Source organism: Mercenaria mercenaria, chromosome 7 (assembly GCF_021730395.1).
Source record: "Mercenaria mercenaria strain notata chromosome 7, MADL_Memer_1, whole genome shotgun sequence".
NCBI classification, from domain to species: Eukaryota; Metazoa; Mollusca; class Bivalvia; order Venerida; family Veneridae; genus Mercenaria; species Mercenaria mercenaria.
The window spans coordinates 14510926-14526372 of NC_069367.1; the positions used below are offsets into that span (position 1 = coordinate 14510926).

General features: G+C 33.4%; 1 protein-coding gene across 1 annotated transcript; it reads right to left on the reverse strand.

The window, feature by feature from the left end:
• Positions 1-276: 276 nt before the first annotated feature.
• On the reverse strand, positions 277-9350 carry LOC123555597 (hydroxysteroid 11-beta-dehydrogenase 1-like protein). The gene is made up of 5 exons (XM_053547047.1): positions 9108-9350; positions 7059-7189; positions 5988-6086; positions 5468-5681; positions 277-422 (listed from the first exon to the last, which is right to left on the reverse strand). Exons 1-5 carry the CDS (start codon positions 9178-9180, stop codon positions 277-279), a joined length of 663 nt encoding a protein of 220 aa, XP_053403022.1. The 5' UTR covers positions 9181-9350.
• Between the last annotated feature and the right edge of the window lie 6097 nt (positions 9351-15447).

Sequence of the window (15447 nt, forward strand, 5' to 3'; positions counted from 1 at the left end):
CTACAACATATGGATAAGGTATTTAAGGAGCCTGAAATGTGAGACCTTACTGAATGCTTTAAAAATCAAGTTTTCGTATGATCACTGCCCTTCGCAAGGTCCTCAATTGTTGATTTTCTACACTAATCATTACAGTGCAATCATATACAGAAGTCACAACACAATTGTACTGGACAGATATGTATTTTCCTTTATAAATACACATTTTCTCTGATAAAACGGAATTTACCTTGATAAATAGGCATTTTCAAGGACAGTATGTTAAAGACGTTAAAACTACTTACTAATATACCCTAAAACACACTGTGTTATAGAAATTCCACTATTATGTGTCATTAATTCCTGACGTAGTGCGCTGAAAAATCCATCCAGTGCAAATTTTGCTTCACTATAAGATGCAGTGAGGGATGCAGCAAACTTGCCTGAAAAAAAGATGATGTAACTTCATTTCATGAATTATCATATGACCATCTCTGATTAAATTTCTATTTCAAAGGTGCTTCTGAATATGCTGCATAAAACTGCAAACATCTATGTCAGATATTGATATTGTAAATATATTTCAAATTGTTTATTGCAGTAAATACGTAAGATCAGCTGCACCCTTCACGATTTCACGATGTTCTAAAATTTTGTTAAATCATGAAGTATGAAAATATGAAAGGCTAAGTTCAAGATTTAAATAAAATCATATTACTGCAAATCATGACGTATGAAATCTTGAATGTCACAATTTCACGATTATTCTAAACTTTCATAAAATGTAAAATTATGAAGTATATGAAACCATGTACTTTTTATAAGAGGACTTAGTCGCTGATCTGAGGAGGACCTTAGACACGTTTTGCGCTACAAGTCAGGTTACGGAAAATATGTTATCAAAAAGAAGGTTCTGATTGTCATTGCGGGTCAATCACCTTAAAATAGTTTGCTATTTGTACAAATTCAGAACTTTAAGCAAAGCGTACTGTTCAGAAAATATATACAAATTATTCTATTATGAGACCTCTCATTAACATAATTACTAAATACAAAAGTGTATTTACAATAGTAGCTCGATCTGGGATGCTGTATTCGGCTCGAGTGAATTTTTGGATATCACGAGGCGCGCAGAGTTTGAATCGTCTGTGCAAAATCCACGAAAGTCAAATACAAAATCCCAGATCTAGCTCATGTTGTAATAACTATTTTATTATATACACTCACCTTTTTGTTTTTTGTTTTGCTATTGAACGAAATCTTCAAATGTGTGTCAATGTTAAAATAGAAATGAGTGAAGTTTCTGTATGCGCTATTTATAGAACTGTGTCAGGTCATGCATATTAGGCCTACAAAAATTCTTTGTTTCCGGTAACATGCTAAAAAAATAGGGTAGGTAGGTCGGAAAAATATTTTTTTTTTGATTTTTTTTTATTAAGGGAGACTTTTCTGAAAATATTTTTGTATCAAAAAATGAATACAAATAGGAGAGTTATGCCTTTAGAGCATCAGTTAGTTGATTTCTAACATCACTGACCATGTTTAAAGCATAAAAAGTGCAGTTTTGCATTTTTTTATCAAAAAGTTGAAACAATTATTCTCCAAGGCCATAAAAACATCTAGGGTCGGACCAAAAATTTAGGGTAGGTCGGGATACCGGAAACAAATAATTTTTTTACGCCTTAAATGAAAGTAGTCCGGCAACATACATTGTACAATACAAAATGTATAGTGCGGATTTTTTACTGCTAGTTTATATATACTTATGAAATTCAAGCTGAATTTATGTATAGGATATAAGACGAAAACGATCCAATATGTAAAATACTGGACTGTCCGAAGCGCGTCAACGCAGAGGACCGTCCAGTATTTTACATATTGGATCGTTTGAGGCTTATATCTTACTTAAAACATTGTTTTTATGGCATAACCAATAAGAAAATACGTATAAGCCATTGACGTTAAATTTTCTTAAATTAATTCGGTTTTTATTCACTTTACCGCATTTAATAACAGTTGCTATATGATTATGAAATACTCAGTAGAACCTCATGACTATTTTACGCACGTTTTTCTCATAATGCATGACTGCGTTTTTCTCGGGTTTCTCGCCTTCGTAATATTGGACTTTCTTTAGCCCGGGATTCTCGTCATGCTATTAATTGTGTTTACACATGTACGGAATAAGCAGTAGTATTATCACAAGTGGTGGTGGGAGGAAAGAAATTTTGTGACATTTTAGAAACAAAAAAAAACTGGATTTATTTTAATTCATGTCAAGGGTAAAGTGATTATGTTCTTTTTATTTAACTGTGAGCAAGGAAACTTGCTTTGCCAAATTAAAATTTACAAGGGTATGGCGAATTAGGATAATGTTTCACTGAAAGCGTAGTTGGAATCGGACAGCTGGAGAAAATGATTGCTGCATGTGCACTAAATGAGAAAATGGGTTGTTTGTTTACACGCCTGGCAATATACTGTTGTGATTTATTAGTTCAATGACAGTTTTTGTTGGGTTGTACATGAATTTGCCCGAAAATCTTCAAATTTAGTGCAAGAAGACTTATACAGAACAGACAATTTTAATATATTATCGGATACAGCTACTGGTAAGTCAAAGCCATTCTAAACTTGTGATATTATTTTCGTTCCTTTAAACCGTTTAATACACGGAACATAACAGCCAGGCGGAAGCTGAAAACTAAGGAAAACTTGCTTTCAATATGAATTTTTTCTATGCACTCGAAGCTACTCTTATTTAAGTTATTATCACAATGGATGTTTAATGTGGTCCCAACTGTAGTACTGAAAAATATATTTGATATCATTCACTTTGAATTTATTAGATTTATTTTCACTAAAATCTCAGTATTTCATAAAAAATAGCAGAAATAGAATATACGAGTACAAAATTAAAAGATATTTCGGCAAAACTAAGGTTCATGTAAGTACATGTGTCCCTTAATTGCAGTTGTTTTTCTTTTCCAATAGGCAGTCTCACAGACTGAACAAATGTGAACAAATGCTTCATACTGGCATCAAACACAAGAAATGAAGGCAATTTGTTCTTAGTAGGGTGCTATAAACGTTTATATTTTGAAAGGTTTATGAACATCCTGTTATTTTTACATTTTTTTTCAATACGAATATAATACTCAAATAAACATAAACTGTAACGATCAATACCGACAACAAAAACATGAGCTGCACCATGCGAAAACCATCCTATTGAAAAGGGGAAATAATTCTACCAAAACTAAAGGCAACAAAGTTATTTTTGTTTCGCTTTGTATCATATGAAATGCTTAATAAATAGAGCAAGTTTGAAAGAAATATCTTTACTGTTTTTCAAGAAATATTAGTTTTTATGTCGAAAGCCCGATCGGACAATGTAACCAGCCTGGCAAACGCACTGTGTGGTTTTCTCACGACGCGGCTCAAATCATTTTCAGGGGTTTACATGCACATTCATAAACGTATAAGCATTTGTTTAGTTTTTTCTATGTACAGATGTATGGATAAATTCAGAAAAAATGGATTGTGACATAACAAAAATGAGCTATGTATACGAGGATGTAATGCTTCACTTAACTTTCGTAAATCGTAAATGATTATTACTATTATTTTTATGCTTCCCGAAAGGCGAGAATATAGTTGACACTTTGTCCGTCCTTCCGTCCGTCCGCCCGTTCCGTAGTATAACTTGAAAAGTATTAACGGCATTTTATTAAAATTTTGCATAATCATAGAGGCCATTGAGACAAAGAGGAGTGTTACAGGACCATAACTCTACCTTACCTAGCTTTTGAATTATCTCCCTTTATTATACAAAATAAGGCTTGTCCGGAGCATTACTTGAAAAGTATTATGACATTTCATGTAAACTTCACAAAATCATAAAGGCCATTGACAGTACGGCCTCAAAGAATTATCATGATCGGTCTAATAAAACCGCTTTTTAAACAGAAAGCACAGGAGCCTGAAATTCTATCTGTAATGCTCCAAAATGGCTAAATATAAAAATGACCCCTCCTATATATATAAAAAAGAACAGGAATGAAACAAAACCGTACCCCGCCCACTTTGTGTAAACAAGAAACTTCGAAAAACAGCAAAGCATCTCTATACGAGCGGTCTTATTTTGAAGAGGACAAAAAAATCTAAAAGAAACACTGCTTACTGTAAACTGTCTTCCTTTTAACTAACATAAAATCATCATTTTCAATACCTTTTCGTTCATCGCCGAAACCATTGCGTGACGTCACATACATGTACCTGTTTCACAGCCTCGCAGTTAATTCGATGTACTTTCACTTCGATGTGTCATAACTAATTAAGGGTCAAATGCAACATTTTTATAAAAAACACAGGATTTCCATACCATATCGCAGCGCTCAGGTTATCTGCCATAATAAAAAATAGTCACTATGGAAGTTTCCAATTTTTAAATTTCCCTCCAGTGAATAATGGAGTTACTTCCCCTTTTGTTTACGTTTTTGTTTTGAAAATATTAGTTGAATACATTGACAAACAAATGCAAATATATAATTTTTATTCATGGAAAAATGAACAATAAAATATAGAACATAAACAATATCTTACCTTTATTTCTTATCGAAGTGAAAGTACATCGAATTAACTGCGAGGCTGTGAAACAGGTACATGTATATGTGACGTCACGCAATGGTTTCGGCGATGAACGAAAAGGTATTGAAAATGATGATTTTGTGTTAGTTAAAAGGAAGACAGTTTACAGTAAGCAGTGTTTCTAGTATATTTTTTGTCCTCTTCAAAATAAGACCGCTCATATAGAGATGCTTTGCTGTTTTTCGAAGTTTTTTGTTTACACAAAGTGGGCGGGGTACGGTTTTGTTTCATTCCTGTTCTTTTTTATATATATAGGAGGGGTCATTTTTATATTTAGCCATTTTGGAACATTACAGATAGAATTTCAGTCTCCTGTGCAGAAAGCAACATATTCTTGGACAATTTTTGAAACTGGAAACGTGAACAATATTGAGGAAGTTGTTGCTCTAGGAAGTTGTTGTTTAGGGAGTAAGACTACGTTGATGCATGCAAAATATGTATAATGCTATTTTTAACTTTTTGCGATTTTGTCCATATATATTATGCATCTAGATCTATACATAAAACTTAGTTTTGATATTAATTTTCCTTTTTATTATCAGTACTGTGTTATTATATTGGACTGCTTTCATTTGATTATAATATTTCTATATGGAATTTCACTACATGTATTGATAAATATTGGACTACACGAAAACATTAATTCTGTATATAAATCGTTTTCCTCGTGCAGTCCAATATTAAATACACAGTCCAATATTAAAATAATATTGGACTCCACGTGGAAAATACTGTACTAAGTCCCATTGAAAGCAGTCCAATATCAAAAATACAGTACAGCGAGAACAAAGGAGTGACGTCATGACAATGTTTTAAATAGGTATATAATGAAAAATTATACCGCATATGGAGTTGACGATTGTAATTCTTCCGTTACTTTTGTCCAAGTGAGGAAGTGCGTAGGACGCAAGATGAATGTACGATTCGAAGTTCACAGTCATAACTTGTTTAATTGATGATAGATTTTGTTTCGAACCAGTCCAAAAAGTAAGAGGCAAATAAAAGACATGGTTCAACACTATGATGTCAAGGTCACCAAGCATTTGGACAGCAGCCTGCAAGATAAATGAAAGACAATGAGAATGGTAGTGCTCAGGAGAAGATTATTCCCACTTCAAAAATATTTTTCAGAAATAAAGTTTCAAGAATGAGTACTACGAATGTATGTCAATTATATTTCTCATGACTATTTAACACTCTACTAGAATGAAGGAAACAAAGGACCATATTACTGATTTCGAGAATCTTTCAATATGCATTTCATTTACACTTCATAAATATTTGCAAACTTCTATCATTATGGATTATCTCTTCTCCAGACCATTCTATAAACTCTAGAAAATTTTATCTAGTTGTTCAACCTCGACGACAGTTTCTATAGAATCCAGTTCTGTCATATCGGCGACAACGTAGTCGTAAACCTGTTCTCTTGATCCAGTTTTACGGCATTGTTCTGTAACCTGCAGTACATAGAAAAGTCGATGCATGATAACTAAAATCAAGCAACGGAAACTCGTTGTGATAAATAGTATCAACAACTAAAACAAAATCTCCAAATTATCCATGTCTAAAATATCATCCAGATTATCCTGAAAGGTTGTTAAATATTTGTTCGATATGCCCTAGTGTGTTTGTTTTGTATAAGGGTGTGAGTGTTGGTGTGTTTGCTTTGTGTGTGTATGTGTGTGTTGATCGTGAACACGTCCGCGTGCTGGATTAACCTTTCAGGAGGCTGCGTTTTTTTGTACGTGGCTTTCCATATTGGATATTTTTCCTTGTTTTTTGTACAAAACATTACAATTATAAAATTCAAATTTAACCAGGATTTTGTCGGCATGTTTTACTGACCAAAGTTTTCAATCACTTTATGACATATCTCTACTTGGTGGCTTTACCAGCAGTAAAGCATGAGGACAAAGGTTAGACGACGTAGCTGTGGTACAAGTGCTTAATTTGCTATGAAACGAGCTTTAAAATGTTGTTTATGAAATTTAGGGATCCAGCAAGTTCATGTTGCTGATCTTCTCTGCGAGCATCGAAATTAGAAATTAGACAGCTGTGATTAGTTTGTCCATCCTGCTCAATAGAAAGACTCAAGATATAGGCATTCGTACCAAAAAGCTCGATACGTAGAACAACGGAGTATAAGCAACAAATATTTATTGTATTTGAAGCCGTCTTGTCTGCTGAAACTTATGAAATTCTTCCTCTGATATCTTAAAGTTAGATTGGGTAGAAAGGGATGTAGGTAGTCTTTTGATTTCATTTTAAAGTTTTGTACAAATCGAAAATGTTAAAATGTTACGCCTCCGAGCTGTAATGCATAAAATTAGCATTCTCATGAAAGAACTATTTAACACAATGAAGTCTGGACTACTAGCTATACATATAACTAGGAAACCCGCGGAATAGGATCAGTGTAGTTTAATTACCTCTTTTAATTTGTTTTCCCGTCTTGCAGTTATGACAACACTTGCGCCAATCTTGGAAAACTGGTATGCTAACTGTTCGCCAATTCCAGTGGATGCCCCTGTGATAAAGACTCGCTTTCCCTTTAGTTCGGCTGAAACGTATACAATACTCATATCCATTTGTAAGCATGATACTAATTACAAAATGGAATGGAAAACGATACGATAATAATTGGAAAATGACTAAATGGTGCTACACAATAAACGTATGAAGTAGTCTGCAATTAAAAGCGCATATTGGTACGGTTAATGTACTGTGGTACGACTACGGTATTAACGGGTAGATACAAGTACATATGTAAATAAACGGCTGAGTTTTACACTTGTTTCTTAACTGATAAATGATAAAAACGTCAAGTCATATTGCGCGGGATAAAATGTGTCTTTACTTATTAATAAACTAAAAGAGATTTAATACAAAAAAGTTGCTATTAAGTCTGGCTGGATTTAAAAGAAAAAATGAAACTTAAAACACGTACTTTTGGTTTAAGTAAATATCGAGTGAATTGTGAATTATGTATGTATAGATCAACTTTATGCACCAAGGCGTGCCTGCACTTTTAGTTCATAACAATACAGCGGTAAACACCGAGGATAGCGGATAAGTCACGTCTCACTAATTGTCGTTAAAATATAATTGTGCATAACATCTACTAGTAAATGGACACCTACTTTACGTGTTTTAACATACATTTAAAAACCTTATGGAACTTTAAACGAGCCAATGTAAACACGTCACCTGTATTTTCTAAAACATGTCGGAAAACCTTCTTTTCTCATAATTTGTACACAATTTTAGTTGTGATCCGCTCTACCCAGACACAGTGAACAATATGCTGATCTGGTTCAGGCATATATGAACATCAAGTAAAATAGATTTTTTCAAGTATGAACAAGGTTTTCTTTTACGTTTCATAGACTCCAAATATACGTCAAATACACAGTATGACGTACTCAAATTACAGAAGTTCCAGGAGCGGATATCCGTACACTACTCTAGTGTTTTATGAAAAGGTACACAGATACGCACCTAGCTTTTAACTTTGTCTCGCGGCCTCAACATATATACTTATATACATGTACATATCAAGGGGCAGGACGTGAAGTGGCTGCACAGTTTAAACAAATGGTTCATCTCTTTTTTAAAATATGTATATCCGTCACCTCTTCATTGTGCCATTAATTGCACATTTTCTTTTCGATTGCTAAATATCAGGACCTTTTTATGTGATAGAAGCGTGTCTTAAACCTTACAGATGAAAGAACATTAAATTTATTTTAAATTTATTGTTTAACGAGATCGTTTTATATAGAGTCTAATATAATCAGTGCATTCAATTGTAATTCGCGCAATACTATCTATCAAGTTTCATGAAAATATGACAAGGTTTTTATTCAAACAAATTATTTTAAAACATCAACGGGCTGCATGATGCTGGACAAAATGTACAACCCTGATCAGGACAAAATGTGTACAAGTAACAAAATACATGTTCCGAGACATTATTTTCCAAATACAAGTTTCCGTCCGAAATTGTTTGAAGTACAAGTTTGCAACAAAAAAAGCTTGAACAAGATATATTTGAGTATAAAACAATCTAAGAAGCATGTAGAACCAATCTTTTAAAACAGTCTTCACAATCAGTTGTCTTTTCACGTTGAAGGGTTCCAGAACAGGCTGGTTTGATCATAATGATTAAAAAATCGGCAAGAAACGAGCTCGTTCAAATATCAAAACATGGACATGACCCATCTTTTACCTTCAATAACTTTGACAATTCGAAACCGAGTGTAACGCAGATATAGAACTGACGCAATGCACATATCCGTAAAGTTCAAAATACCATAGAAACCCACTTACTTGATATAAAAAAACACACAAAAACAAACGGACGTGCGATAATTTTAGCAAATATCCGCCATTTTGTAAGTTTGCAACCATTTTGCTCGCTTGAAGTAATTGTGCAACCACTTTACGTCCTGTCCCTTGACAGTTGGTGTATCACCTACCTGGATTAAAATCTTCTATCAGCCAATAACCGAGAAGCATTCCGCTTAAAACTACAACCACTTCCTTTAACATGTCTCCGTGATTCAGCGACTTTGTTTTTATTTAAACACCATTTATACTGGTTGCATCAAGTGTGAAATACTTTCAAGGTGAATTAAACCAACTGTTAACATGAGGTAAAGTCAAGCAAATTTTGTATCGGTTGTACTTTATTAACATATAAAAACACATAAAACTGTCATTACTATTATAAGTCCGCACAGTGTCATTTAAAAAACAGTGTATCTCTGTCTATTTTTAGAATGACCCGATAACAGCCAGGTTTACAGGTTAATAAGTCAGTGTGTATGATGTTATACGTATTTTTACAAACATTTTTCAAGCATGTCCTAGAGTTGGTTGAAAACTTTGTGATGATCAAAATGCAGCGCTTTTATACCAAATAGCTCCGGTTGTAGATTATCTGATTATACTTTAGATTGATTATACTAAGATCTACATTAGTTGTATAAAAAATAATATTTCAGAAAAAAATAAATAAAATTAAATCACCTACTCTCATTGGTGAAAAACAAACATTACACCAAGTGAAAATAAAGCGCATGTGAAAATAAAGCGCATGTCATTGAAGCCTATGTATATGAGAACTGAAAGGACACCACCTGATTGAAATCAATGTTAAATAAAAAACAAATTACAAATATGTAAGTTATATAAATTGTTCTATACGGAAGAGCATTAGTGCCAAGTGCATATTATTTATATAGTAACTCGAAATTTTGAGTTACTAAGTCGAAATTTCAATTTAATATCTCGAAATTTCGAGTTACGTATATCGAAATTTCAAGTTACTAAGTCGAAATTTCGAGCTACTAAGTCGAAATTTCAAGTTAATAACACCAAAGTTCGACTTCGTATCTTGCCATTTTTTATCCGCAAAATTTGAACGTCTGTCCGTCTGTCAAAGGCCAAAAATGTAGTGGACGACTTTTACTCTCCGAAGTGGAATCAACTATCTACACATCCATATATTGTACCCAGCATGTAGCGACTTGAACATATACTACCATACATCAATGTATGACCTACTCCGTAGCCTCTAGAACTACTCCAGATTTCAAACTTTATCCAGGATATATACCTTTATTTACATGTATAGTATGTTCAAGTGGTAGGGGCTCGAACTAGGTCGAAAACCTTCCAGATATGGTCAAAACAGTGAAATGTTCCAAGTTTGATTACTTCCAGGTCACCTTCTTTGACCTCTCCTCAATACCTACATCTATCCAAGTACCCAGTCTTGGTCATACTCATTACTACACGTTCAAGTAGGGTATGTCTATATTTCCTTGCCATATGGTCTCAAACTAGGTCGAAAACCTTCCAGACTTAAACATGGTTTAAATAGTGATATATTTTTAAGCAAACGCTGCCCTGTCATCTTAATCATATGACCCTGTAGGGCTACCCGATGGATACGCCAGGACCTACACATCAACTTGTAGTTAGTAACTCAAAATTTCGAGTTAATAAATAACAAACACCTCGCACTTATGCTCTTCCGTAGTTCTATGTGTATAAAACAATTTCTCTTTTTTTTGAGAACGAAGTGGTGAAAACAGAATTCTCATTCATGAACATCTTTCTTATTTTATAAGAAGGTTTAAAGTTTAGTTTAAACAAACAAAACATCAGCAGCCTGTTAGCCAATTCAGTTGGGCCAATCAAAATTTTGCGAGTTCGATCTCTGCGACAATTTGACCAGAGAGAATACATCCGAACTGTTGTTCTCTGTCCAAATTTTGTGGGGAAGTTGTATGTTAGATTACATTTTTGCATAAACTACTTTTTTCACTGAATCCGCCCACTTTTTTGTATTAACGGGAGAAAAATCGTATACAAACAAGGCAATTCCCGTGCTAATAATACACTATTTTTATTTTTGAAATGCTTTTCCTGGGACGGACATACATCCTTGCGCAAACTGATATCTGATATCTGTGTCTTGATCCTTCCATAACAACCTCTTTTTTATAGCACAAAAGATGCATTCTAATCCATAGTATGCTTTGTTGCATCAGTTTGCTACTAAAAAATGCACTGTCTTTACTCGCTTCTGCCCCTGTTTACACCCCTTTTTTAAAACATAATTTAGCGTCGTTCAATTTGTTGATAACCCTGAAAGTATTGAATTGCGTGCAACTTGTGCGATTGTTTGTTTTTAGGAATCATGAATGTTTTTGGGAAGTATCAGTCGGTATGTTTTTATCTAATTTCTAGCAGAATTCATATAAATCTTGAAAGCTATTCACTGCGTTCTTACTAATCCGTACACGAAGTGTTTTCGTACTTAAGGGGACGCATACTTTGAAATTAGAAAAAAGTGGGTGGGGTATGATAAAATTTACCTGCAAAAAAGTACAAGGTTTTGGTACATGAAATGAATACTGTTTCAACTGTTATAAGTACACAAAGGATTGCTCACTAAAATAAAAATGAGAAAACTGAAACAAGAAAGTTATTGTTGAATTACATAAGACTTATTGTGTACATTCAAAGTCAACAATTAAGACTTTTTGGTGCGAAAATAATAGTGCTTCACCTTGTCCAAACATTTATCAATGACCTACAGATTCTAATTTTAAAGAAAGAATGTGAAATATGGTCACTGTCTTGCTTTTCATTTCGCATATGTAAGCTAAAACACATTATTTAGTTTGTTTACAAAGTAGTGCATAAGAAAAGATACGGTGGTCAAGGAATGCCACATTCCAAAACTAAAAGAGTATATTCCCATTAATACATTAAACATTTATCGTTACAGAAGTCTAGTGGCTTACAATAAGGGCCTAGAAATGTTGCCATTATTAATTTTTAACTTGGTATTCATGAACTACAATGCACTTAAATATCAAAACACATTCAACAAACTTTTGAAAATGTATTGTCTTAAAAATCCCTAAAATAAGGTATGAAATTTGGTTGAGAGGTCCAATCAATGTGTATATGTGCAAAAGTAACATTCTAATCTTGTTCACAAAATTTACTAATACACAGCAGGCATGTCAATGATCAAAACTGGACGAATATACAGTTATCCTCACTTTAATGTCATTTATAATTTGTCCTTGAATTCTCCACCATACTTTTCATAACTCTGTTTGCACGAGTTGCACGAGAATGCTGTCATTCACGTAAAAAATTGGGTCAAATAAGTTGTAAATGCAATATCATCTAAACGTAATTAATGGATTATGCAGTTCAAGATAAACTTTATCTCATAACGTAACGAACATGTATAATTTTGTAACAACAACTTTACTTACACTGCTTTAAGTAGCAGTCGGTTTATAAGTGATTTTATTGATTCATTTTGTGTTTTGTTATTGTTGTCAAAAAGTATAATGGAAGTGCCTCACAACTGAAGCGGAAACCAGTTTGATGCGCAAAGTAGTTCAATGTAAGTAACATTTTTTGACAAATGTCCACAGAAATTAATAATTTTCTAATATTAAAGACGAATATCTGAATAGGATTCATTATTTGATAAGAAATTATAATCATCGACATGTTTTTTTAAAAATCGTACACGTGCTGACACCTAAGTTGTCTCCCGTTGTTTATTAGAGTTACCTTTCGTCCGGCGCAGTAATACATTTGCAGTGAATCGCCGAGAAGTCGTGGGAAAATTAAAAACCATGTAAATAAACTAAAATTAACCACCTTTTCAAGATGAATTTCAAGTGATCGTCATTATGCATTTAACCCGCCTGACCTGTGTAGCATCTTATGTCTGTTCTAAGGTATTCATTGTGTAGAATGTCATGTTATGCCCTTGCAATGCTAATCCCACTCTGATTTTTTTTGTTTACATTTTTATCAATGAGAAATATGGCGTCCATCCCGAGCTGAAATGACGTGGCGTTAAATTTTTTCATGTTTAAGCAAACCTGGTGTGTTAGAAAGAAAATCTCATCCCTTCAACATTATTTGGAACACTGTTATTGTAAAAAACCTGTTTTTTCCTTATACAAAAGCTTAATATTTTGTGTTGAATGTACTTTCACAAAGACCTCTGTTTTCCTATTACATTCATAGTACCACATCCTTATCCACAAAATACTGAATATTACAGGTGTCCATCAGTATTATATCAGTTTAGGAATATGTTTTTTATTTTCCCACCATCGATTTCTTGAATATGCACCCCTTCCGCATTTCTGTATGAACTGTGAATGTAGCAATATGCGAACCCTTAAAATAAACCGAATGTAAGTTATTATTCTTGAAATTTTGTTCATGTTTACAAAAGTTTCAAGTAATATGCAAAATTATGGGTAATGTCACGTTTGTAATAACGGGAAATAAAAAAATGTTTTAAAACCTTCAGTTCAAGCGTATGCTTTTGGTAGTGTTGTTGATTTCTGGGCCCCGGTTATGGATATTTAAAACATGTTTACCATTTCTAAGAACAACAGAATGGTAATTAAAAATGAACCGGAATCGTTAAGTCATCACATTTTTATGCAAGAATAGCGACAATACACGTTTGTTTTGTTATTAACGTCTGCAGAAGTAAAATTATAATTTCTCTGTTATAAACCAGTTTCGGGCGGTTTTCGGGTGCACCAAGTTATAGGGTATGCCTCTTTAAATGTATAATTACGCGTTAGTAATGACAAATTTCAATTAATAGAAAAAGCTGGAACAACATTAACTAACTTGAGCTGTCTTCCTCGAACGTAACTGTAAAAAAGAAATTATATAAAGTTTTAGAAATAAAAATTAAACGGGCCTGGGAATCGAACTCGCTACGAAGAGTACGAACGACTGGCCAACGAGGAATTAGTGTTCTGCATCTGATACATCGTATATGGTCTTTATATTTTATTATTCTTTTCTTTGTTTACATTTCAAAACGCCATAATACTGTGTGATACCTATAGGAGTTGTTTACTTCATTTAATGTGTGCATGAGACTGATGAGTAGATGTCTTCATGCGTACTGAATATGCAAATTTAGTATAAGCGGTATGAGTATTGAAGTTAAATATGCGTCTAAAAGGGTAGCTTTTTTTAACGAAATGAAATATTTTTTGTGATAAATATGTTTCCATTTCTGTGCGTGTGTCAGCTTCAAAAGTAATTATCCTTTCTTCATCAGTAGATTTCTGCCATTTCGTTCTGGTGGGTTGACTAGTAGTGAGATTAGTTATCATTTAGATCAAATGGTTTCCATCAACTGCATTTTAGACTATGATATAATGTCTTTGCTGTAATCCATGGATAGATCAACTTAGTGTTCTCTACACATCTGACATCAGGATTGCTTCCGCATGACAATAGAGAAAAAAACTGGCAACGAACTGGCAACTTAATGACCATATTTGACATTTCGGACATTCCAGTGTGTGGACAGCTTCTTACCAGTCTATCGCCAAACTGACAATAGACTAAACTTGTCATAACATTTGAAATAAATCTTGCAACATACTGGCTTTAGTATGACTATAACTCAAACAACTGACAATAGAAAATAATGTTTGGTATCAAACTGGCAACAGTATTACAAGAGGTAGAACTTCGGATTTCAATGTATAGTCAGTCAGTCTATGGTCTTACTAACAAAGAAACTGGGAACTAATGACATTCATTATCAGGAGCATACAGCATGGAATCTCCTTTTAAGGGAATAGTTGGAGTTACGATTTAGCAATACACGGGTTGTTTTGCAACATTAATGGATGCCATCAATTATGAAAATGTACCATTTACAGTACAACTAAATTGTATAAAGTAGGGTCCTTTGTTTCAAAATTCTAAAATGTTTCCAAAATACCCGTAATCTTAATAATTGTAGTAAGCGAACAAATTGTTTTTGATTTATTCAAAGTCAGTCAGGTAAACAAAGTTGATACTTTAAAGGCAGGGGGAATTTTCTCCTGTCTGTTTAAAACAATATCATTTCATAGCAATCTCAGATTTCAATTGTATTACCAGTAGTAATACAGCAATTTTTCAGTGTAAGTCCAGTATTATACTAGTATTATATTACCATAACAACTTTTTCTTATTAAAGACAAAGCTTTCTAAATGAAGCACAATTGCAGGAGGCGCAGGAATTAGGAACCATTCAACTTTATGCATGGTAGTTATTACTCGAACTTTCGGACACCAATGCATGTAAAATTAACATGTCTGTTCTTGTATCTGAGACTTGTCATTCAGATGTACACTACATGTATAATGTCAATTAGACAAAAATGTCATTAAGTAGCATGAGTGTAAATATAAAAGTGAAAAATAGAAGAGGCATTTGAAACATTGTACATCTACCCA